We start from the raw sequence: 26,677 nt of genomic DNA, 5'->3' as shown, positions 1-26,677 counted from the left end.
ACACGATGCGAACGGGGCCCGATATCGCTATCGCATTCTACTCTTGAGGCGAAGCTCAAGCGTCCTCTCAATGGTTCCAGGAAAGTCGATGTTCGTTTTTGGACCTCAAACTACCTTGAAAGATAATCATTTAGGGCTTTAGCCCTAATATACGGTAGTGTTCACACTATCGCCACAGGTGGCTCCTGAAATTTTTTTGTGGGAAACTACATGGGCCGACATTGTCACAGCGTGGTATCGCTAGCATAGGCGGTACGGGTACCAACCGTACTCGGATTCGTTTCCTAAGGTCCAATGAAAATGAAGTTTCGGCTTAGTCAGACTGGGTAAGGGCCGTAATTTTGAGGGAACAAGCAAGCAAGCAAGTTACGTAGCTGCAATGGCCACAAGAAAGTGGCATGATCGCTTGATTTGTTAACCACGTTCCCACGAGGACGCCTACAGAGAAGCGACCTCCCAGCAACTCTTACTTCTGCAAAATGCCGTACAGCTTCGATATCACTCAGCCGATCCTGCACACCTTTCTTTATTGTGAGTTATGAAAAAAAATGCCTAGCCAGAGACGTAGACGCGTTATGGCCGGAAAGCCAAAAAGCGCCCCGAAGCAAAAGTTTGCAATGCTGATGCGATAATTAGTTCAGCGAATGAAATATGGGAACTGGAAGGACAATGTGTGTACTTGAGTGTTTTGATGCGGTGGAGTTTTTATTTTGGCGAGACGTGCGTACAACAGAGATATAAATTCAATTGTATCAACACCTCTCCCGTAAATGGGTGCTCGAAATTTCTCAGTGGGTTACGTTAATTTCTTTTGAGTCCTGGATTTTTCAACATGCATGAGAATGGAATCGTGTTAATTTGACATACTGCTACAATTTCGACACCCTCAGTTCGTTCGTATTGAGTACGCAATACGTTCGTATTGAGTACGTATTGAGTACAGTACGCGTATTACAAATATAACATAGCCACTGTATATCAGCAGGGATTGTAGGTTCTTTATCATAACTGAAAACAAAATTTTAACACCACTGAATTGTGCTTTATCTGCCCAGACGCCGGCGTCTCACGAAAAATGCAACCAGGGCCCTGGAACCATGGCTCGTCGACGAAGAAGACGATGACAAGGCAGTCGGCCTGCTCGTACCAGTGAGACGTCAGCAGTAGTGCCAAGAACAGGACAACTATGAAGAAGCAGGAGGGTTCCGTGAGCACAAGGGTACGCAAACACTTTCTCTCCTCATTCACTTCGCTTTTTCCCCATAGGAGAAGGGCTCCTAAACGTATTGTTGGATTGTAACCGTCTAAAGGCTGTGAGCAACTGTATGCCGAGATAACGGCCTGATCCTACCGTAATGCTACCTGTCACGACGGTCTAGTGGTTATGATGATCGACTGCTGACCCGAAGGTCGCGGGATCGAATCCCGGCCACGGCGGCTGCCTTTTAAATGGAGGCTAAAATGATTGAGGCCTGTGCACTTAGATAAGTGCAGACGGCGTCCCTCATAATCATATTGTGGTTTTAAGACGTTAGACCCTAACAGCTATTATTACCGAAATGATACGCGCAGGACGAGGACACCCGGTGTAGCTGGTTCGGCTTCTCGCCGTCGGTGGCGCAGCGGTTCGCGAGGCCTGAGTGGGTGCTGGTGTGCTTCAGCATGGCCGCCTTCGTTCAGGGCATGGTGATCAGCGGCTTCATCAACGTGTCGCTGCCCACGCTCGAACGCCGCTTCCACCTGCGTAGCGTCGAGACGGGACTCATTGTGGCCATGTACAACGTCGGCTCGCTCCTGCTCATGGCGCCAGTCACCTTCTTCGGCAGCGAGATGAACAAGCCGCGGATCATGGCCATCGGAGTCGCATGCATGGGCCTCGGCTCGTTCATCTACAGCCTGCCTCATTTCGTGGCCCCGCAGTACAAGTGAGATCAGTGGCAGCAAATAATTGCGTGCACCAGCTACTCGAACAGTAGTGAAATGGGATGGCGTCCGCTTCCAATGCGGGAGTCAATGCTTCAATTCACAATGCTTTGGACAACTGATGTAATAGTGAAGCGCTTAGAGCCAGCGTTCGGTGGTGGACGGGCACTCATCTCGACAGACGGTTACATAAAAGCTTACAGGGTGCCTTAAGTATTCTCCTCAGACGACTCGAAGGTGAAAGCCATCTTCATCTTTTTTTTCTCAATCAGTGTATTGGCCCTCCCCCGCCCCCCTCTGAAATCTTTCTGCACATAACGTGTTTTTTCACTGACTCCAGGATCGGAGGCATTGCGAGCTTTCTGCACCTTAACTGGTTTCGCATTGCCTCCGTGATCGGTGCACCCATGACCGAGCGACAATGTAATGGTATGACGTCATCGGGTGGGGCCACGTTACGTGGCGTCAGTTATGTCACTATGGCGTCGTGATGGTGTCCAAAGGTTTAGTGATCTGTGAAGTCATGATGACGTCATATGGCGACTTCGTCACGTGATGATATTTTGACATCACTCGTGTTGACACCGCAGATGCGGGACGCCGGCAGTCATAATTATTGCGTTTGAGGAGGCATCTAAGGCTTTCGCCTTAAAATGTGTGAAAGTATCTTAAAATGTGCGAAAGAGGGCGCGTTGTTCACCAAAGCCAGGGTTAAGTGGTTGTGCAACTGTGGGAATCAGCATCGCAGCCGCAGGTGACATACCATGGCAGCATGCAGTAGGTACCTGCGCGTTTCCAGCCTGGCACTCGGCAGATGTCTGTTGAATACAGTAACATTCATAACTGATACTTATTAAATGTTAACAGGTGTTCGCAGTAACACGTTTCTATTTACTAGAACAGTATATAGTAACCAACCTTTGTCAGTGTGCATGGTGAAATAGGATATCTGCTTCCGTGTGCAAGGTCAGGTTATTCGTCCAGACAAATGAGACTGCAATTGTTATGATTGTCGGAGTGTTCGTTAAGTCCAAGAACACCGCGTAACAGTGAGTAGACACGTTTACCCAAAGTTTGCTATAATTGCAGAAACAATTTATTTTTAAAGAACCTACGATCTATTGGTAGTTCCCTGATATGAACGCTTTCCTGCGCGTCCTTGGGAGCCCTATCATGAAATGCTTACTAGAATAGTAACAAAACTCCCTCCCATATTTTGCACAATGTTCAATATTAGACTTTTCACATAGCAAATTGCTTCCCCACTTGTTGCTGCATTTCAAAATGCAATCAATGCTAAACACATTAACAATTATTCACCTTATAGTGTAGCCCAAGGTCACCTGCACTTCCAATGGTATTTGGGCCTTTGCTCGTTCATGGGGGTCCTGTAAATGGTTTGCTTTACGCCACACTCGGAAGAAGGCACACTGTGATTAAAATTTCGTTGTTTATTCAATGCTTGAAAGGAGCTGTAGAAACTTGTATTTCTCCTTTCCGGAAGTGTAACCAAAATTTCATAGCGTACGAGGTCACTATTTTAGGCCACGAAAACGGCTATTACTTATGCGACAGAGCAGTGTTCAAGCCTGCGAGCAGTGCGCGATATCCAATAACAACACTGCTATCCACAATCATGCAATACCTCATAATGTACAGGAGAAGCACTTGAAACTTCAATTCTCTTTACTACTTCGTGGGCTTTACACAGGTTTAGCCGGCCGCTGAAAGACCTTTGCCCGTACGTCAGTGGACCAACGTACGAAGCCAGCGGTTCGCTTCGGAACTACCGCTTCATCTTTATGCTCGCCAACCTCGTGCACGGCTGCTCTACAGTGCCTTTCTACACGCTCTCAGTGGCCTACATGGACGACAACCTGTCGGCCCAGAAGTCCAGTTGGTACATTGGTACGACAGCTTCAGCAGGGTGTCATCTGGTGATTATGGTCTCTGGGTAGATAAGCTCGATTACAAGCCTCGGTAGCGCAAGGCGTGACTGTATACCTGAAACGCAATAGAAAAGCATCTCTACTGACATTCGTGCGAAATGAAAATCTTAAATCGAAGGGGTCTTTCGATATATTATATAAGCTCCGAGCACCTGGTCAAAACGGCTCAGTGTAGCGGTTACGGTGCTCGGCTGCTGAGCTGAAAGTCCCGGGTTCGATCCCGGCTGCGGCGGTCGCAATTCGATGGAGGCGAAAGGCTAGAAGCCCGTGTACTGTGCGATGTCAGTATATGTTAAGGAGTGCCAGATGGTCAAAATTTCGGGAGCCCTCCACTACGGCGTGCTTCATAATCATATCGCGGTGTTGGCACGTAAAACCGCAGATATTATTAGGAAAACTTCTCAGAGCCTCTGTATTTGTGTTCAAGCTTGCCTAGCATGTTTCTTACCGAGTCACACACAGGGACTGAAATTAGCATTTCTACGGTGCAGATCATGGTTAGATACGGCGCATGCCGGTTGTCAGGGTGTTGGATCTCCTCTTATTCTCAAATTGCTTATACACGATGCTACACGGGCCATCTGAGTCACCCGGAGATGTTTCAGCACTGTTGCACTGCTTAGTTCAACAAGTACAGAACGACCTTCGATTGCGGGTTGTGATTATATGTATATCAAATTACTTGATACGTGAAACTAAATTGAGCGGACAAAGCCGTTCTTTATAGTTGGATCTCACTGCTGCCATTTTTCTTCACTCGCAGGCATCTACTACACCGCAGCCATCATGGGGCCAGCGATCGGCTTCATTCTTGGTGGCACGTTTCTGAAAACGTACACTGATGTCAGCGTAGACGCCGCGAGGTGAATGTTTTGATATGACACCAATTGTGAGATACATGTCTATTAAGAGAGATATATATATAAAGGGCGAAAGTAACAGACAGCAAATAGGTGCAGCCTGCCCGAAATTTGTTACCATCAAGCGAGCGTTGACCGAGCGGTATGGCGGCCCCTCCTTCTGACGGGGGCAGCGTGTTAATGGAGAATTACAGCACAACATGAAATGCTGGCGTTAGCGTTCGCTTGTGCCGCTCGCTATGACTTTGCGGAAGGCAATACGAATGCTTGCCTCGAATGGACATGTATGGATAAGGCTTACTCACATGTAGCGACATAACGACTCGAAAAATGAACAGCCGTCGAATGGAGAAATATATCCGTGTCCAGCACAGGGCATGCGAAGATGACCACCTACCTAAAATTTGGTAAATATCGACAATAGTTGGAACGTTTGCAATTTTCGGGCCAGAACTACGAGACGATTACAAGGCACGGTCTAGTAGGGGACTCCAGGCTAATTTTGACCACCTGACGTTCTTCAGGTACATCCAAATCTAAGTACACGGGCGTTCTGCATTTCACCCTCGTCGAAATGCGGTCCCCATGGCCATGAATGGCCGTGGTCCCATGGCCACAGCAACGAGCTGTTATAGCTGTAAGGCTACCATGGCGGCAACAAGTACCGACGCCTCATTCCTACAACTACATTCACTTTTGTGATATGCGCAGCATTGGCCTGTCGCCGTCCAGCACCGTGTGGGTCGGTGCCTGGTGGATAGGCTTCATGATTACCGGCACCCTGTCGCTGATCCTGTGCGGGCCCATACTCGGCTTTCCCAAGAGATTACCGGGTGCTGTGGTGGTCCAGAAGCCGCTCGAAGTGGACGCGCGGGCGTTGAAGGGTGACTCGGTGCAGGTGCAGCTCGTCGACATGCCCAAGGCCGTGCATTACCTGCTGAGAAACTACACATTCCTGTTCATCAGCCTGGCCGCCACCGTCGAGAGTAAGTCTAGTGCGGAGAAGCAGCTTGGTTGTATAGCTCGCCACAATTAGGGCGATGCCTTAACTAAAATGTGCCCTCAAACTACAAAGAAGGAATGTTGCTGGAGCCAATGTTTCAGCAAGGGTACCTCTTTTCATCCTGGTAGCAACTATGCTCCGTTTCATACACAGCAGTCAACGCACTGCAAGCTACGCAAGAAGTTTGGTCAGCAAAATGTGTAACTCCGTGTCTCAAAGCCGCGTTTCGTCGTCGAAAGTGCGAGCAGAGCAAGCGCACCCGCGTCACGCGTCGCGATGCTTCAAACAAAAGAAACGAAGACAACGAAACGCTGAGAGATATAAAAAACCATGCTCACAGCCGTATCACAGTGTTATTTATTTCCGAGCCAAAATAACGTTCTGAGTTATTACTCTGCGTAAAACCTAAATAAATCGCACAGTGGGTGCCAAAAAAGAACGAAATATTTACTGGTGCGAAAACAAATACTACAAGGAGTCGCACTGGCCTCCACAGCGTTTACTGCTATGTCTGGAACGTAGCAGTTTCTGCCGTTTAGAAGACAAGTCGTTGTGAAGCGCGTACGAAGTATCTGGTTGCTGCGTATTAGGATTGCGGAGGATGCATCATTTATTGCGAAAGTATTGATAGGGACTCTACAAGCGAGCATTTGCCGTCGGCATCGGTCCAGTGCACTTGTTAAAACGATGGCCCCAGCGTCAATCCCTACTTGACGTTTTCTAATAATATGGGAGCAGGTTCGAGTGATCATACGCTGCTTCGCGCATCATGGTTGTCAATAAATATATCATGCGCACATGACCGCTTTATTCAGATCAGTGGTTATGTTTGTACGTATGTTAGGAAAGTGGTGGAATTGTTCAATGCAGCAAAGGTTTCCTATCGGGGTCTGCCACGTACGCAGTCCCTAAATTATAGGGCGTTGTAAAAACATTGAGGCTAGTAGCTTTGAAAGTGTATGCGTACTTGAAAAATATGTACATTTTTGAAGAAAAGCAAGATTTTACGTTCAAAGCGGAATATTAACTCATGATATAGTAAGTTTTGCGTGCAGTACCTAGTCGCCGGGCAAATGTACCACAAGGTGAACCCCCTAATCTCTATCGCGTGCAATTTAGCGCGCAAAAAGGTCTCTGATCATCCGGGTATAGTAAATCAACGCATGTAAGTACACGAGTTATAAGAACGAAACTATTTCTCAGTATTAGAGCATATGCTTTTTACGTTTACATAAAACAGGTGGTTTTCCGGCAGATATAGGCGTTCCTAAAATTTTTGGCAAGCTAAAGTCACGTTAGCGTCATAATAATTGTCACTGCTGTGGAGTCGGTACAACTTATTGTGTTGAAGCATGCTTCAATTGCCGAGACAGTGCGTATAATTGTGAAGTTGATCACACAGACACTCCAAGCCAAAATATGAAATCGGCGTCGGTGTAGTGGCCCAAATGAAGTCCGAAATCGATGTGACTCTAGGCTGTGGAATCGAAGACCAGCACGAGACAGAGCGGGAATTCATTAGAGCGCCAATGTTCAGTGCACTGCACTAGGCCATCAAAAGTATTACTTTCACGTTCTATATGATTGATTGTTAGGCGAGTTGGTAAGGGTTCATGAATATGAAACGGTGCAACAAAAAGACACACAGCACTGACGATGAAATGTCTTTGTGTTTTCTTTCCTCATCGTCAGTGTTTTGTGTCTTTTCCTTGCTCCGTTTCATAATTATTATTTTTACGTTGTGTAGTTGTTACATACATATATATGTCAATATGAACGCTTCACCTTACGGATGAAATTATGACCTTTACATTTTTTTCCATGTCGTTGGTCTGCCTTCCGATATTCAGCTGTCCCAACGCTGTTGCGTATTTCTCCCGCAGCGATGCTCGGCTCCGGCTATTCGAACTTCGCCGCGAAGGTGTTCGAATCCGAGTTTGGCATGACCTCGGCTAACGCGGCACTCCTGCTTGGTAAGCAAAATCGGCGGCTCTGCTGTCAATCGAGTTATTTTACTTAACACCGAAAAAAATTCTCTAGCAAGAAATGCTGCTGACGCTCCAGCGACTTTCTCTTTTCAAGAGTTTTTTTTCATCTCTCCAAGACTAGGGGCCCGTAGGGTACGAATGTTCCTCACAGACGCTGCTGCTAGTTCACCAAATTCACGTGATAAAGTGCATCTGAACCCTTGAATACAGTGTCAACAACTCGGCAAGTCAAGCACGTTCCACTGGCGTTGCCTGGACACTTGTGAGTGAGAACTTTAGGCACTCGTACGCCTTGTAACGTCCAAACCGAGAGCTAGAGTGCTAGCCGTACTGCCGGGTGCGGACGGGGGGCATATTTGCCTACTCGGCCTTGCCTAGGCTTCGCTCCGAGGGCAACCTGACTGAGTTTTCAGACCTTCCAATGCACGACATGGAATCACAACAAGCGAGTATTGCGACAAGAACGCCAAGCACTGAGATCGAAATGACCGAATCTGAATCAACGCTTCCCTATGATAGCACCAGCGTGCGAACGCTGGACGCGTTGGGACCGTGGCGAGAGGTCATCAGTAGACGCAAGCTGAAGAACATAGTTGACGCTGTACTAACGCCGCTAGCTCAACGGAGCTCCATCAGCCAGCCTAACAAGTCAGCACCACACCAATGCCAACAGACGCAACAGTAATACTCCCAGCCACCCCGAGAACGCCACAACACAAGCAGGCCACCTGTACGTTGGCCGTCGCCCCCACTTCCCGAGGACTACTACAAGTTATTATACAGACCAATTACAGGTATGAAACTTACCAATTGGACAGACGAAAAGATTTCGGGAGGGATAGCCCGCGCTTGTAGAATCACTTTTCGCGAATTCTGTGCCAACGTCATCACCCACACTCAGTGGCGTCAGAATTTGATCATCACAAGTACAGGTGACGAAGTCTATGAGCTCAAACTGGCTAAAGTCACGAGTATTCAACTCGGAGCTACCACATATAACATAGCGCCATACATCAAGCCGGTTTCAGGCACAGTTACTGGTGTCGTCCATAGAATCACGCCGGGTACAACGGAACAAAGACTCATGAAACTGCTAGCAGCGAATGATAACTGCGCGATCCTGCATGCCAGGATGTAAGGAAGATCTCCATACGGAGTAATTCCTTTCGAAGGACCACCTGTCCCTTTTTACGTGAAGGTGGCGAGCTCAATCACCCACTGTAGACCTTATCAGAAATCTGTTCAGTTATGCAAGGCCTGTGGGAATATATCACACAGGCGGGATGTTTGCCCTAACCCCGATTCTGGAGTATGCATTACGTGTGCAGAACAACACATCGATCCAACTCATCAGTGTGAACCGAGCTGCAACCTTTGCGGCTTACCTCACGAGACGGCAAGCAGGAAGTACTGAAATAAGGTAAAACCAGCAGCTCCATCTCCACACATCAGAGAACGCAGCCGAACTAGGCAGACAAGCTGCGTGCACAACCCGAGTGAGCCTTTTTCCAGCATTCCCCCAAGCGTTCACGATCGCGCACGCCAAGAAGAGAGCCGAACATGCGAGAGACAAGCGACGAACGCAAGGGTGGTCAACAAGAGCTGAGCTGGGCAGAGATAGCCGCCGACGCTACACATTGCTCAGCGCCTAGCAGGAACGCCTCCCCTATCCGCAACTCACGCTTCGAGGAAGAAGTGACAACTCTCCGCAGACAGAGGGAAGACCTGAAATGCAAGCTTGAGGAGCAAGAGAAACAGGCGCAATCACGTGAGGCTAATATAGAACGGAAGCTAAGTCTTCTGATGCAACAAACAGAACAGCAATAAAAGGCACCCGCCGCACCACCACCGAAACACCACGCGGTGAACCCAGATATCATTCCAGCCCTTGAGACGGGTTTCGAAGCAGGCCTCGAAATGGCCATAGAGGCAATGATGACAAAAGTGCTAGCCAGAGTGCAAACAGTAGTCCAGGCTCTCAAGCTGTAAATTGCCCAAATGGGCGAGGGATTGAGCCAACGCATCGTAAGACTAGAACTCGAAAAAGAACAAGCTCGTAAGAAGCCGAAATACCCGGTCCGCGAAGCCCAGATTCATAAAACTCTCGGTAGTCAAAATGGCGGGGACAAATAAGCAGGATTCGAAACAACACCAGTACATCAAGATTGGGCAATGGAATTGTCACTCTATTTAACGAAAAAGACAGATGCTCACGCAGCTGTGCACACAACTCGAACAGGACATCATTGCTCTTCAGGAAACTGATGTAAAGAAAATTCACGTCAGGGGGTACCATACTGGCATCGCTGATGGCAAAACCAAAACGGCAATTCTTTCCAGGAAAAGCATTACCACCCTACATCGCATCGATCATACCATCATTGAAATTGTTCCTGAAAGAAAAACGCAGCAAAGCCTTTCTGTTCTAAATATAGATAGCCGTCCACGAGATCACCTGAAAGATCTCGACAGATTCCTCTGTGAAGTGAAATATATAGCTAAGGGAAACAAGCTGATCGTCGTGGGATATTTTAATGCATCTCATGTAGCCTGGGCCTACACTTTTACCCTAAAGAAATGGAGAATGTTTACAATGCAACTTAGCATCATCAAATGACCCTGATCAACGACCCTCAAGTGCCTACGTGCATGGCAAATAGCGTGTGTAGAAACACAAGCACTGATCTTACATTCATTCATGGAATCAAGGAATACGAATGGAGCTGCCTGGACGAAACCTTAGGTAGCAATCATCACATGACACAAACAGCCGTACCACACCACAAAACCAGGATACGACTTGGAACAACAAAAGTTACAGATTGGCAAGCCTTTAGCTCCGAAACAACTACCAAGGACGTTTTAGCAAGAGCAGCAAAGCACACGAAAACGATCCAGCTCATATACCGCACCCTTGTCGTTGACCCTACTTACTCCACCTGTGGAAAGCCCGCCGAGGACACGTCAACGCTTGAAACGTAACAGATTCAACAGAATACTCAAGCTCAGGATTGCAAATATCACCAATGAAGCAGAAGACTACGCCGAGCACCTAAGGAGACAAAATTGGCACCAAGCCTGCAATCGCCTGCAAGAGACGTTGAGCACCAAACGTACCTGGGCGGTGCAAAAAACGTTCCTCGCGAACAAGGAAAACAGGGGAACAACTAGAGAGAATGTCCACCTCCTTATATATAATTTTCACGGTACGGAAGGAGTCATAAGTGAAGCCAAGTAGTAGTTTCTCAGAAGATATTGCATCAGAACGGTGGACCAAATATTCAATGTATACAAAGGTCGCATCAATCATGAACTAGACCGCACTTTCACTGCAGCAGAAACGTGTGTGTCCTTGAGTAACCTTAGTCGCAACACTGCTCCAGAAAAAACCAAATCAAGAGCAAAATTCTTCGTAAGCTTGATGGCAAAACGCTTGCTTCGTTCTTGACTATATCAGCTGAGAGAAGGGCGAGTTCCACCGGAGTGGAAACACGCCGAAGTAACTATGATACCCAAACCCAACAAGCCCTTGGCCATTCAGAATCTTCGCCATATATCTCTCACTTTGTGTACGGGAAAACTTTATGAACATATGGAATCGCCTCAGCCCATACCTTCCAGAAAATGGATACATCACGAACACCACGTTCGGTTTCAGGCCCAATATTTCTGCCCAAGACGTCCTCCTACAACTTAAACATGAAGTAATTGACCAATGAGACGCTTACAGCAAGCGAGCCATCCTCGCCACTGAAGTAAAAGGGGCCCTTGACAATGTCTCCCATGACATCATCCTTGACCATCTAAATCTTTACAACTGCGGGGAGAAACTGTACCAGTATGTTCGGAATTTTCTCACTGACAGGACAGCGATTGTAGGACTAGGAAATCGCTCAAAACAATTCAGGCTACCATCTAAAGGTACACCACAAGCATCTGTTATATCAGCAATGCTCTTCAACTTAGCCATGAGCTCGCTGACTAACCAACTAAAATAAATAGAAGGCATCAAGGACGCACTTTATGCGGATGACCTCACAATTTGGACCACAGGTGAATCTACCGAAACCCAACAGGATCAACTGCAAGAGGCGGTGCAAATCACTGAGCAATACCTTACAACATGCGGTCTCTCGTGCGCACCAGAAAAATCAGAACTCTTGATATTACGGAGACGCACGTGAGGCCGCCCGCTGCAGAAAGTCCCGGATCCTGAAGTGACGCTTGGGGGCATCAGTATTCCCAGAGTCTCCACACTACGCATCTTCGGCTTCTTATTCAAAAACATGGAACCAGTGGAGCGGAGCTAGAAAAGCTACAACGAAGAGTTCCGCAAACAACGCATCACATCAAGCAAGTTGCAAGCAGACGCCATGGACTGAGAGAGGAGGACTCCATAACTACAATTGAAGCGTTACTCACAAGCACCGTACCCTACGGAACCCCATACCTGGACATGAAGAACGGCCAGCGTAACAAGGCGAACATCCTCATCAGCAAAGCCTATAAAATTGCCATGGGACTTTCACCGAACACATCCATGACAAAACGCCTCAAGATGGGCATTCACAATACGTGCGAAATGTTGATTCAAGCGCAAAAGGTGAACAGACTGGAAAGATTAAAGCTTACAAAAAGGACAAGCTCTTCTGAGGAACCGTGGCTATACAGTCGAAAAAGAAGTACACCCGCCCCAGTCTATTCCCCATGAAATCAAGGAGAAAATTTATGTGTGTACAATACCTAGTAACATGGACCCGAAACATGATAAGGGAAGAAGACGAGCACGAGCACAATAGTTACAGCAGAGGCTAGCGAGCTACAGCGACAATGAGAGCCTACAGTACACGGATGCTGCTAAATACCGACGAGTAAACAGATATGTAGCCAGCGTGGTGGATGAAACGGGTAGAGAGCTCGCTGTTGCTTCGACACATGCAATTGATGCAACCACCACAGAGGAACTGAGCGTTGCGTTAGCTATCAGTACAAGTTCTTCGTCAGTAACCATCGTCACGGATTCACAAGAAGTGTGTCGAAGATTCCTAAAAGGAACAATTAGCAGATCAGCCCTTCAAGTTCTCCTCAAGTGCGACTTCGAAGACGCAAGTATCCCCTAGACACTGGGGCATGAATCTCTAGCACGCAACTGAGCGGCGCATGCCGCAGCCCGAGAGCATACAGACCGGGCTACTCCACAGAGATATTCGGACTCCAGAAATGCAGAGGAGCGAATACCTAGGAAATGTTCACAAATACTCGCGCACTACAGGAAGCAACGACGCCACTATCCACCTGCTCACAAAAGGCTGACTAGAGAGCAAGCAGTGGCTTGAAGGAGGCTCCAGGCAGGCACCAATCCACACTTTACACTACTCCACGCAGTTTACCCCGGCAACTTCAGTAGGAACTGCAGATACTGCCCGTAGAGGACTAACACCCTTTACCACATGGTATAGGGATGCTGACACAGCCCAAGGATCTTGCCCATAGACGAACAGAGTATCCAAGAAAATCCGGATGACCAGTGGGAAGCGTTTCTGACGTCACTAAACCCTGAGGACCAGCTCAGGCTGGTGGACAGCGCTCACGCATCAGCTGCAAGCCATGGCTACTTGGAATAAAGAAGTCGCCCACCTCTGGGCGAAAAGAACGCGCACCTTGTTGGACAACAAAATTTATTTCACTCTCTTCAAAACATTCAACTTGACACAACGAAGACAAAAATCGGCACGCCATTTACAGCGGTATTTTCAAAGTGAATATGTCTATGTTTCCGCGTGGCATCGCTGGTTCTTCCAGATTTGCCTTAACATCAAGAATCGTCACGATACTACAAATCCATTTCGCGACCCACTTAAACCAACTTACACAGCTGAATGGCGTGTCTACCAGAATAACAGTGATTGAATGCAATCGTACAATAGTTAAGGAGCTTAAAACTTCATACTTTGAGTAATTAGTGTTGCCAATTTGCAATAACTGTAGTTTGCTTGTTTATACTTTCTTCTTTTTCAGCTTTTTGTTCATTTCCACTGTTGTTGCTACAGCGGTTAGCGCTCAAATGATGCCGTGTTGCAGTATCAGCCTACGTAGCCAGGGGGGAGGGGGGTGGCCTAGTTCCCCGGGCACCCCCCGAAATTTTGATGAGGGGGTGTTTTTCCTCAAATATTCAAGGCCCGCAGCAAGTGCCCTCCCTTCTTCAACAAAATTTCTGGCTACGGGCCTGAGTCCTATCTGTTGGAGTGTAAAACTCACAGGGTCTGTAATGCACTGACTTAGCACGACGGGAAGGCGAAAGCCATCTTGTCTTCTCAGTCGATGTACTGATCCTGCCCCGCCACCCACCGAAAGCTTTCAGCATCTAACGTGGTTATGCACTGCCTCCGAGATCGAAGGCACCTCACCTGGTTTTGCACTGTCTCCGGGATCGGCCCCTATTTGTCCAAGGTACGATGTGATGTGATGAAGTCATCATGAGACGTGACTTCACGTGAAGTCACAGTGGCGTCATAATGACGTCACAAATCTTGCCAATCTGTGATGTCATGGTGACACCATATAGTGACGTCATCACGTGACGATGATTTCATGTATCACTCGTTTCCAACGTAGCTGGACGCCGACGGCGACGGTGAGTTTTCGCGTTTGATGAGGCATCTAAGGCTTTCGCCTTAAGATTTTCGATGCTCCCGACGTGTTTGTCACAATCTCGAAACACTGTTTCGGAAAGCGCTTCTAATGAATACCTTCAAAGTTTACCCAAATGTCAAATGTGTAATCACCCTATACGGTGCAGAACAACTTGCTTTTATAATCTGCAGCATCTTGATTCCCTCCTGCAAAGAGGTGTAAGGTGTATTAAGGTGACAGGCTTAGATGCCTCATCAAACGCGAAATTTACCTTCGGCGTCGGTGTCCCGTGGTGTCGGGGACAAGTGACGAAAAAAATCACCACTTGATGACGTCACCATTAGACGATATCACAACAGCACAGATAGCCAAAAACGTGTGAGTTCATTATGACGTTGTCATGACCTCAATGTGACGTTACATGACGTAACCTCACATGCTCACGTCATCACACGACGTCGTAGCTTTGTCAAAGGTGGTCCGATCGCGGAGGCAATGCAAAACCAGGTCATGTGCCAGCGATCTTGGAGGGAGTGCAAAATCACGTGTCGGGCAGAAAGCTTTGGAATGGTGGCAGGGCACGATAAATACATCGACTGAGAAAAAAACGATGGCTTTCACCTTCGAGTCATCTTATTTGAATGCATAAGGGATCCTGTGAGTTTTATTCCTGAAGCTAGAGCCGATGCAACTGAAGCGAGGGTCATACAAGTACAGCTTGGTAGTTAAGGAAACCCCTTTCAGATGGCGACTGTGAGTGAGGCTGCAGTACTTTGCCGTAGCAGCTAGTGGGATTACCGAGTTCTGGAGAATACAAATATCAATTTGATATCAGATGTAGGGAAAACAGCTACTGCAAAGACGGCGTTACCATAAACTTTTGTCGCCGTCTGCCGACAGTTGCAGAAAACAGTTGTTCGAGAAATGTTGCCGCGAGTTGCTCGCTCCGACCGAACAAGTGACAAGCCTACACGCCTATCCGTATTTGACAGCAGGTAGCTTTGCTATTGCAGGGAGCAAATATTGCAATTCTTTGTCCTTGAATCTTGTTGAGATGCAGTTCAAGGTGTTACACTGAACTAGGTCAATCAAATATAATTCTTCCGCTGAAGTTCAGCAATTACAGCGTTGCAATAAGCGCGATATTATTTTTCATAAATATGAGTTCCTAAAGGGGCCCTGCAAAACAGTTCCACCTAAGCATCGAATGACCTCACTAAGTGGGTTTTCTGCCTCACAAACCAATTGGCGCAATTTTTTTTATAATCCATCAAGTACGAGAGAAATTGCAGGGGGCTTGTCGCACGCTTCAGGCGCTTTCTCTTTCCTTTCGTCCCAGCGAGGGCGCTGAAAGCTACATAGGCAGGGGTTACAAGGTGTCAAGAAGCTACGTCCTTTCGCCAGTGCGCGTCATCACCTTGAGTACTTTTTCTTTTTTTCTTCTTTCAGCGCACAGCTTACACTCAGTGCGATCGCCAGAACGCTGGCGTAAATCTATACTGTGTGTAATTCTTGCAATATAAAGCGCAGCGCAGGCACTTCGCGGCAACACGCTGCGGCCGCGGTAACTGTGCAGCTGACTATGCAAAAATCAGGCATTAGCCGTGGAGTTTGTGTTTAGGACGTGGTCACTTTGGATTATGGCATAATCTGGAGTGACCTGGATCTGGTGTGACCAGGATCTGGATTATGGCATAATCTGGACTGAGTGATTTCTCGCTGACTTTGAAAATAATTGCAAATGTCAGGTCGCCTGCAGCCTGTAGAGTTTGACTCAAATGTTCTCAGGAGGCTCGACTACCGATCGACAGTGTTTTCTCACCATGCTCAAAAGGTGTTGCTGGACCCCTTGAATATATGACTTCCTTTGCAGTCGATAACGGCAATCTACAGGAGTGACGTAACGACATTCGCAGGCATGATCGGGATTCCGAGCGCGTGCTTGGGCTGCTTTCTGGGCGGCTACGTGGTCTCCAAGCTGAACCTGAGCTGCGCAAGCATTATACGCATGTGCATCGTAGTCTCCGTGCTCAACTGGTTCGTGTTCTTCGCGATGCTCAGCTCCTGCCCGGACATAAAATTCGAGGGCATTGACATGGAAAAGAAGACGTGAGTGGTTCACATTTATAAATTGGACTTTTTAGTTGCAGCATAGCCTAATATTAGGTTGTAGCGCTCCTAACAGAGGACACGACATACCAGGAGCGCAAACAATTCACGCAAGCAGTGCTGGGCAATATCGAACATACATGTAACTTCGATACTCTCTTAATTACTGATCGAGTATCTTGTATCTGTATCGCGATACGTGTCGCAAAATGAAGTTCAGCGAAACGGCTGTTCGGCCTAGTTGGAAACGGTTCATCTTTTAAGAAGCGAAAAATGACACGGGGACCAAGCATAGACACACACAGGACAAGCGCTTTCTAACAACTGATTTTATTACCAAAATAACGCAGACTTTTAAACCATACGGAACTGCGCAAATCCCATCTGTTAATGCCTTAGCGCACATCGCTAAAACAACATAAAAAGACGTTCACAAAAAAGCAGAAAGCAGGTGTGACGTAACGACACTCTTTGTCTGATAGCGTATTGAAGGATGACTAATGCAATGGTCCTTTTCTTGTGAAATGAAAAAAAAAAAAAAAGCTTCAGCAATTTCTCTAGATGTCTAGTACTGATGAGTGAACGAAGTGACGGTAGTATCTCTGCTAGGGTTGCACTCACGTTTGTTGCAGTGCAATGCTAGGTGTCTGCAGGGACGTCCTTTTAGGCTATGAGTATCAAAATGAGTATCTGTATCTGTATTTCCGATACATTCAATAATGTATCGTGTATATTAAGATACAAAATACCGCTATCGCAACACCACCGTGCGAAACAATTATCGCGGGCTGAACTCTGCTTCTCAAGCTGGTACTGACGCTACTAAACCACCTGAATAAAACTAAGGGCGGCAACATAAATTTATTTTTCCGCCAGAGTCTTCTACTGAGGGCAGGCGACGAGGTCTGCGCGTCCCTATTGTTGGAGTTGGTGGCAACTCGCGCAGTCTCCACACGAACAAGCTCGTGAACGTCTTCGTCCACCCGACGTAGCTTTTGTTTCTCAATTTTTTGTTCTTTTTAGTTGTGTCAATTCGATGACACTTGCTCTTAGCCACGGTCCGGCGTCGCCTACTCTAAAGAGTGTAGAGCCTATTACGCAAATTATTATGCCGCTTTCGTGTCGTAATTGAAGGTTCCCTTGCGTGGTGCTTCGTACCGAAATCTGAAGTATGCAAGTACGAAGTTGCCTTGCGTCTCATAGGATTCACACATCAGCAATTTGAAGTACATCGTGGAAACAAGTCTGCCTTACATGCGATGACATTGACCAATATGCAAATAACGTTTTAAGGATATAGATCCACCGATAGCGATGCTCGATGTAATAGAACAAGCCTTTACCTAACACACGATATCTCTGTATACCATATTATTTCTTTTCGTGCTATTTATATTTTCAAAAAAAATTGAAATCATAATTTGATTGTTAGCGCTAATGCTTTCTTACCTGTTCTTTTGCATTCCGTACCTAGGTCTTTTTATTGTTTTTTTCCGGTGTGGTCGCTGCAACATCTCTTTTGTAACGTGCTGACAAAATAAGCTGTATGCTTTAGCGTTACTTTTAAATGTCTGCGTTGTTTCTCCTACTGTTTGCACATTTATACTTCAGATGAGTTTACTGTTCTGCCAAGGTGATTTTGAAAACAAATATATAAGTATATGGGCGGAGCTTTGGTACTATACAGTAATAATAATGTTTCAGATTTAACGTTCCAAAACCAAGTTATGATTATGAGAGACGCCGTGGAGGGCTTCAGAAATTTCGACCACCTGGGCTTCTTTAACGTGCACCTAAATCTAAGTACAAGGGCCTCAAGCATTTTTGCCTCCATGGGAAATACAGCCGCCGCGGCCAGGATTCGATCCCGTGACCTTCGGGTCAGCAGTTGAGCACCATAACCACTAGACCACCGTGGTGGGTCTTGAGTATACAGTACCAAACATTCTGCTTACCACTTAATAAAGCAGCGAAGTTGAGATTGCGTTATGATAATGGAAATTATTAGGAGCCATCCTAAAGACGTTGCTTGGGGGCCCTCGAGAAGATTTTAGATGAGGCATTCGAGAAACATATATACCAAATGATCTGTTTTTCTCATGAGCGTCGCAACGAGCCGTTTCAGGCAATTTTCCATTGGCAATGAATTTTTTGTCTTACCTTAAGTTAGTTCAGTAAAGAGTCTCGTTTCTACAAATTGACTGCCGCCATATGAATTGTCGCTATACCACTTGACAATACAATTCGTCTGCGACGTTTGCGGGTTGCGGATATTCTTTTGTTTAAGAACAAACTGTTCAAAGATCGCACGTTAGTGAGTATATCGATGACGAACGCTTTACACCAGCAGATACGTAGAATATGAGCAGCCATTGCGGTTTTATTTCCCCTACGTATACTCCATTCGTTACAAAACTCGCTTCCAGCTTTTAAATGCGAACCATTTCTTAGCGAACCTTTGGCACTTTGAGCGTTTCTTTCTATCTATCTATCTATCTATCTATCTATCTATCTATCTATCTATCTATCTATCTATCTATCTATCTATCTATCTAGCCGCTTACGTCTGGGTGCTCTCATGATCGCCTCCTTAACTTGGTGTAGACCAAAATTGGCATGGGAGGGTAAGAGGCTTTGACGAATAAGATTTTTGGGTCATGGCATGAATAACTTGAAAATCCTGTCGCGTACGTCGTCAAACCCTTTCCACTAGACACGTGTGTCGCATACCCGTTTACCACGGGAAGTGGTGTACGGGTATGCGCCACAGGTGATTGACAGTTTATATCTTCCCAGAAACGGCGCGAAGAGGCATTGGTAACTTAAATGCTTGAGCGTTAAAAAACCAACATCGGCAGCGTTGACTCGACGAATGGAAATAATGAAAATTAGGATCCCAGCAGGAATCGAACCCAAGCATTCTGCGTGGCAATAAGGTATTCTACCACTGAGTCACGCCAGGTGTATAAACTGCTTTGGAAAAACAGCCTACGCAGGTGTAGTATCGGTGCAACGTCAATTGTGGTTGTGGTGCTTGCTATCTAATTTTACAGAAAGCAATAAACACTACATGATACTCCTACGGTGTGTAGCCTACTCCTACGATACAGGCGTCATATCGGATTAGCGTCTGTGGTTCCAGTGTTGGCTCCACTTTAAAAGTAGTCTAATAAACATTACGTTTGTATTCCTATGATTAATCAAGCTATATTGAAGCATTGCTCGACCCCGGAGGAATACATTAACGAGATCTTAACACAGCGCACACACACGAACACAGAAGAATAAGGAAACGACGACACGAGCGCTGACTATCAACTGAACTTTTTTTTATTCACCACACACATATACACATTGAAGGGTCACATGATTAAACATATGCGTATCAGTTTACACTTTTATGACATTAAGCGCGAGTTAGACAGAACAAGATATCACACTTCTTAAGTGGCATCTAAAAAGCTAATCTCCTTTTCCAGGAGAATAATTGAGGCCTGACTAATACACCCCTCTCCCCCCTTTTTGATGTGGAAAGCTTCGATGATTTCTCTGACTGTGCGATCTTGATGTCAGCGCTCGTGTTGTCGTTTCCTTATTCTTCTGTGTTCGTGTGTGTGCGCTGTGTTAAGATGAAGATTTACCAACTTGCCCAAATATCCACCTTACATTAACGAAAGTTACATATGATATCCACATGACCACACCGTAAAGTGCACTTTGTCCGCCAGAACGACGCAGTGTTCTCTTCATTTCTTACGAGGCCGGGCAATGGCCTCATGCAGACCGAGAATAATGCTATCTTCATTTACAGCCGCTTTGTAGACGAGGCTACGCAGGCCACATGCACCCAGGTAGTCTACAAATACGACAAGCATCATCCACTGATGTTTGTCTACGTAGCAATATCCAGGCCAACCAGCCTCGACGGTCTATACCTCACTAACGCGTAGAGTGGCTTCAGGTTCCGACATGTCGCCGGCTCGATCGACAGACAATTTGTCGACAAAATGACCGAGGCATCCACGAATTCCAGCAGCTATACTATACCACATACGTCGCTGCACATGGACCCCTCGTCACCACGATCTCGACCGGATCCTATAAGAAGTCATGACCAGCTGCTGGTGCTCACTGATCACGGTGATGATGCCCTTGTTCAAGAACTGTCAAGAACTTCTTCCACACATGCACACGGGTTCGTGAAACGTGCATGCGTTCTCGGGACACGTATAAGCACCACATATCAGCTTACCGCTTCTGGTGTTGGTAATACCCAGGTTGCGATTGGCAGCGTTACCCAACCGTAAGCAACTGGTTATATAACACATATGTGGCTCTTCAACATATATGTGTGCGTATAAAATTTATACACATCTTTAGCGTCATGTTGTAACGTGTCGCTCCGTAAAAAAACTACGCCACAGTCACCTTCCCGCTGCATGCTTCGCATACCATCGACTCCCACGGTACGTGGTATCTGCCGAATTTTATTGCTGCTGTACAACTGTCCGGTGATCAGGTATTGCGTAGTGGTGGTTTACAGACAAGGTTAAACTCCACGCCCCTTGTTTGCACCATCGTGCGAAGGCTTCTTATTGAAGTTCTTCCCGGTAAGTTGTTTCGGAATTGAACCCCGGTGAGTTGTTTAGGAATTGATCTAATGTACTTTGAGCAAAACAGACAATACGTTTAAGATACTAAAGACATTTCATTCAAAGGAAACAAAATTGGTGAGAGTTAAGGAACTTTAAGCAGACATTCTTGTGCATTGGCGTTTGCTATATATATATATATATATATATATATATATATATATATATATATATATATATATATATATATATATATATATATATATAATAACTTGCGAATGTATCGAAGTATCTTAAGATACGATTGGAATGTATCGCATCGGATACAATCAGCGTTGTGGTGTCTTGTATTGTATCGCGATACAATTTCAAAGTATCTTTGCCCAGCGCTGCACGGAAGCGTAAACTGCGCAATCAAATACGGGTTCTGGCAATGATTCCCTGAAGAGAGCCGTGGCCATTAGCGGAGTCACGTTATATGCCTCCCTGATGTGCGTCTTCTTGGATAGTGACTTGGCCATTTCCCTATTTGAGATTTTAATGGCGAAGATGCTTAACCCATCAGTGACTTGTGCTCCGTCGTGCAAGTCTCCTCGGGTGGGTATGCTCCACAGAAATTGGGCAAGCCCCAATACCGAGTACAGCAGCTGCGGGTGTTAAACGAAAACTCTGCTCGGCGAACTGGGGCACGTGAAAAACGTGAAAGAGAGAAAGCAACAGAGATATAGAAATAAAAATAAAATATAGAAAGAGTGAAAGAGAGAGAAAGAGAGCGATGGAAAGGAAGACATCAAGATAGAAAGCCAGAGAAAGAGATAGAAAAGAAACGGACGCGAAAAAGAGAGAGCAAGGCAGATAGAGAACGAAAGAGAGAAATAAAGAGGAAGAAAAAATCTAAAGAAACAGATACAAAAAAAGATACATGAACAGAGAGAAAGAGAAATAAATAAATAAATAAATAAATAAATAAATAAATAAAGAAAGAAAGAAAGAAAGAAAGAAAGAAAGAAAGAAAGAAAAGAAAGAAAAACATGGAAGGCCACCCAGCTGCACTTTTCTGTCAGGCTTGGCACCACTAGAGCAAAGCTGGCATAACTGTTTTTGCATATAAAAACCCGTGCGATTTTCCAGGTATTACCCATGAGACGGGGCTGGAATAGGTGTTCGCGAGCTGTGATAGCACCGCTACTCATAAATTAGAAAATAGGTCAACAGAACTTGTTGCTTGGCTAGTTGGTTCATAATGATCAATAACGGGTAGCCTGAAATCGAACAGAAAAAAAAGGGAACATAGACGCTTCTATCCTGTGCACCTGCGTTCCTTCTTTGTCCTTTCCGATTTCGCGTTTTCCAACATTCAAAATTCGAAAATAGTCAACAGTAATCAATCGCAGAAAATAACAGCGTAGACATAAGTACTACCGTACGAAATTACACTTTTGTCGTTTTTTTTGTTAGATTTCATCCCAGCTAGGCTCAAAGGAGAGAGCCCAGAAATTTTTCTTGGGACCAGGGTTTCAGTGCTTTGAACAATCGCATGCGAAACTGCCTGCAGCAGTTTTTAGCAAAACGTTCTGGACGATACTTCGGCCTTGCTGGGTAAGAGAGCGGCAGAAATGGCACGTCCACATGGGAATATTGGCAGGGACTCGTTTCTTTTTACCTATATCCTTGTTACCTTTAACCTGAACTTTACAATGGTAAGAAGAAAACAGCTGTAATTTAAATGAAACATTCAGAAACCACAAGGCGTGCACGAAGAGGTCACCTCCTTTACCGTTCTTTGCAAAACACAATTGCTTGGGAACCTATAGGATGTAAAGCGTAATAGGTGCCAGATGAATTTTTGACGCCGTAAGAACAATAAACGCACAAAACTATGTACACCGCAAAGATTATACCCAAGGCATCCGTATTATCGGTGAGCTACATAGCTGAGCCTAGTGTAATATTTCAATGAATAGTCGTAGCGACGGTTGCTCACGCTGTAACGCTTGCAATATATCTCTTTTTGTCACAGCGTCCTCACGTCCAAGTGCAGCAGCGACTGCGTTTGCCCGCTCAGCTTCAATCCAATATGCGGTCGGGACTCGAAGATGTACATGTCACCGTGCCAAGCCGGCTGCCGCAACGAGACCTATGATCCCGTGGCCGGCACCACGGTCAGTGCCTTGGACTTAAAAGGGTTCTTGTAACACATTTATAAGCAATTACCTAATTTTTAGAATCCGTCAAGTGCTAACAGAGTTACAGGAATTTGCCGCACGCTTTAAGCGCTTTCTTTCTCCTTTCGTACCAGCGAGCGCGCTGAAAGCTACACAGTGAGGGGATGGAAAGAGGGCAAGAAGCTATGTGCTTTCGTCAGCTTGCGTCATGACCTTGACTACTTCCTTTTCTTTTTTTTTTTCTTAAAATGCGCTGCTTACTTTCAGTGTGATCGCGACCGAGCGAGCTGGCATGTGGCGCCATCCCGTGGCGGCCAAGTTAACTATGCAGCGCACGATGTTCAAGTCAGCCAATGGGCGATAACTTTCGGTTTATGGCACCGTCATTTGCGTTTATGACATCATGTGTCGCGAGAAGAGGGAGCGATGTCTAGCCGACTTTGAGAATTATTTGTGAATGCCAGGCCGCGTGCTGCGCTATAACGTTTGGCTCACGTGTCCTTAGGAGCCTCGTCTTCTGATCGGCAGTATTTTCTGACCATGCTCAAAAAGCGTTGCAGGGTCTCTCTAAGCGCACAGGCTGTCGCACGTGCGGGGCGCATACCCGCTGAGAACAGTATTTTCGATTCGCCTCTGCTGGCAGTTACGTCGGCACATGACGTTTCAGGTTACGACACCCAGGAAGGTTACGTCATGGCGACAGACATTCTGGCATTCTGTAGACTGCCTAAATGCTTACTGCCGCTCGTCTCTCCTTGTGCACAAAGGTTTGCACGCGTTGCTACCGTGCAGTGTTGTTTGGCCTCTCGGAAAGATGCCGCTTCCTGTTAGAAAGCGTAAGTTTTTGACGCTTCAGGAGAGGTCTAGGATCATCGCCGAAGCCGCCAAAGGCAGAAAAATGCGGATATTGCAGAGGAGCTCGACAGAGCAAGATCAGCGACTTTCAATAAATTTTGGTTGCGCGGAGTAATTGGTCTGCGTATATTTCTATTTTCGCGACAACGACATTTTCACGAGAACGAACAAAAATTGTTTCCGCGGCGATTTCGTTATTGAGAAGATCGGTCAGTCACATCTTTTCTGTAATTTCTTAATCCGGAAATGATAACCCGTCATGCGTTCACATTATCTCTATTTTAGAAATAGTACTGAGGATTGTGGATGTTTGTATTTCTTCATAGCTAATATAAGCACACAGCCCACCTAAAGTGAGTACAAAGGACACTACGCGAGCGCTAACACGACACGAGCGACACGACTAGGCGACTATGATCGTATACCTAGCTGCCCGTATTTTTATGAGCTTCTACTACTCGACATGACACTAAGTGAGCGATAAAATGGCACTCAGAGCTCATGTCATGTATCAGCCTTCTTTTGTCCACTTTTCAAGTGCGCTGTTTGTTTATATTCGCTTTTATAGTGGCGCCGAGTTTCAAAACCTTAACCCTCGCCTGCAGTTGTACACTAACTGCGACTGCATCACCTTGGAGGGAGACAACGCCAGCGACGTGGTGGAGGCCGAACGGGTGCGCTGCACGCAGGAGTGCTCTGCGTACTACTTCTACATGGCGGCTACCTTCTTCTGCCTCTTCAGCACGTTTTTCATCAGCGCGCCTGGTATCAGCGTCACCATCAGGTTCGCAACCCCAAACCTAAGCTCTTGCTGTTGAGTGAATCGGGAAACATGATGCTCGCTGATACATTAGGATAACGTTGCACGCGCATCGCTGCGCGCCAGTCTTAGTTTGAATTCACACAGTTTCATTACGTATATATGTGCCGTCACCGCGGAGTAAAACGGCGTATCAGTTCGTGAGCTGTCACGTCGTCTGACTGAAGCGTCTGACTGAAGGTGATACCGCTACGCCCATGCACTTCCTACTAAAGAGGATGACGTGAACAAACGTTGCTTGCGTCTTCTTGTTTTGTCCCTAGTGTAGTCGGAGCGTTGTATAATCTCGAAGATGTTTCATCAACAATCCCAGCAACCACTTAGTTTGAAGTCACGCAGTGGGATCGTTGCAAGCGTCCGCTTTTATACATTATTCAGACGCATCAAAAAAGCAGAGGATTGCAGCTATTCGCTGACGCCATACCGGAAGGCTGGTAGGGCAACCGCGTTATAAAGGACATATGAAATGGATTAAACGCTGCGAACACCGTAGTAGAAATGCACATGTACAGAGATGGCATGGGAAAAAAAAACATTACACGCATCTTGATAAATGCTGCTGTTTTGGATATCTGCTGCCCACAATATGCAGCATAGAAAGTTGGTCGAGGTGGCATGGGCCATGTTGGTGTTGGTCTTGAAGTGCAGTTCATCAAAGATGTACCCACGATAGCATGACTGATTGCTTTACTTGCAAAAGTGTTAGATAATGTGAAAATGCTGTACGAGTTAGTTCCGAAGAGGTGGTCGAGGCGCTTGACTTCATTAAACAGCTGGTTTCTTTGAGCCGCTTTCATAATGGAACCGCGTTGATGCCATTTTTTTTGCGCAGGTGTGTCACAGCAAAGCAGAAGTCATTCGCGTTAGGAGTACAGTGGGTCTGCATACGGTTCTTGGGTACGTGGTCATGTTGTTCGCTTTTCTTTTTTTGGTTGGTCAAATTAAGCAAGCGCTTTCGGATCGTCAATTACGCGTCAAAAAGAGATTGCCAGGCCGCAACGACCAAGCTCCTGGCAATGGTTTCTAAGACGAGTTTCTGCCCATTTGTGCTTTCGTGATAGATGGCACTGACTCAGCACAAGGCGATTACTCTAGAGGGGAAACAGCAAATTCGTCCGGATTACAGGCAGGGTCTCAAGCCTAAATGCCTCACACAAAAAAATAAGGGCCCTCGCAGTCGAAAACATCTACGATACTCAATGCTGGAGAGATCCTCGAAAATTCTTACTTCTTTGAAAATTTTGCACTTCTGACAGCACGTTTTAATATTTTTACTGCAATTTACGTAGCCGTTAGTGAAGTGTTGAGCGCTCATTTCAATGACTTGCATTGTTTGTGCCGACATACTTATCGTTGGCGACTAGCTAGGCATACATACACGGGACGACATGTGTTTATGTTCTTTCCTATGTTTTTTCCTAGTCCAGATATAACGATGATTTGTGAGAACGATCGAAATATCATGCTTTGTCACTTTCGCTATACAGTAAAATACCACTTGAGCAAAGGTCAGTTAAATGATCGATTCAGTTGTACGAATTTTGTTTTATTCTTCCACGCAAACGCCATTGACCTTAATGCTAACTTGTATAATCTTAAACAAATTCAGTGAATACCGCACTTCAGTTTTGCGAAAATATTCGGTGACATCATCCATCACCTCCTAAGCCATGTTGATCACTTCAGCAAGTACAACGTCACTTCTTGCCGCATAGTTTTTCCGTGGCCTTCGCGATCACCTCAGCCAACGTCGCTCCGCAGGAGCTAATCGCGGTGGTCA

The 26,677-nt window shown here is 46.1% G+C and overlaps 1 protein-coding gene across 1 annotated transcript; it reads left to right on the top strand.

Moving 5' to 3' along the window:
• The first annotated feature begins 294 nt into the window (after positions 1–294).
• Positions 295–24,895, top strand: LOC119404184 (solute carrier organic anion transporter family member 4A1-like). The gene is made up of 10 exons (XM_037670763.2): positions 295–326; positions 1,056–1,149; positions 1,573–1,925; positions 3,635–3,831; positions 4,636–4,735; positions 5,444–5,718; positions 7,619–7,708; positions 16,273–16,465; positions 23,078–23,219; positions 24,683–24,895. The coding sequence occupies exons 1-10, from the start codon at positions 295–297 to the stop codon at positions 24,893–24,895; spliced, it is 1,689 nt and encodes a 562-aa protein (XP_037526691.2).
• Positions 24,896–26,677: the final 1,782 nt, after the last annotated feature.

Source organism: Rhipicephalus sanguineus, chromosome 9 (assembly GCF_013339695.2).
Source record: "Rhipicephalus sanguineus isolate Rsan-2018 chromosome 9, BIME_Rsan_1.4, whole genome shotgun sequence".
Lineage (NCBI taxonomy): Eukaryota > Metazoa > Arthropoda > Arachnida > Ixodida > Ixodidae > Rhipicephalus > Rhipicephalus sanguineus.
This window is presented reverse-complemented; position numbering and strand designations above follow the sequence as displayed.

What these genes read in the sequence shown, in the direction of transcription:
- LOC119404184 (XM_037670763.2), top strand. Translation starts at nt 295, where the DNA reads ATGAAAATGAAGTTTCGGCTTAGTCAGACTGG. An exon ending in TTCGTGGCCCCGCAGTACAA is followed by an intron (nt 1,926 to 3,634) that starts GTGAGATCAGTG and finishes GGCTTTACACAG; the next exon opens with GTTTAGCCGGCCGCTGAAAG. An exon ending in TAACGCGGCACTCCTGCTTG is followed by an intron (nt 7,709 to 16,272) that starts GTAAGCAAAATC and finishes CGACATTCGCAG; the next exon opens with GCATGATCGGGATTCCGAGC.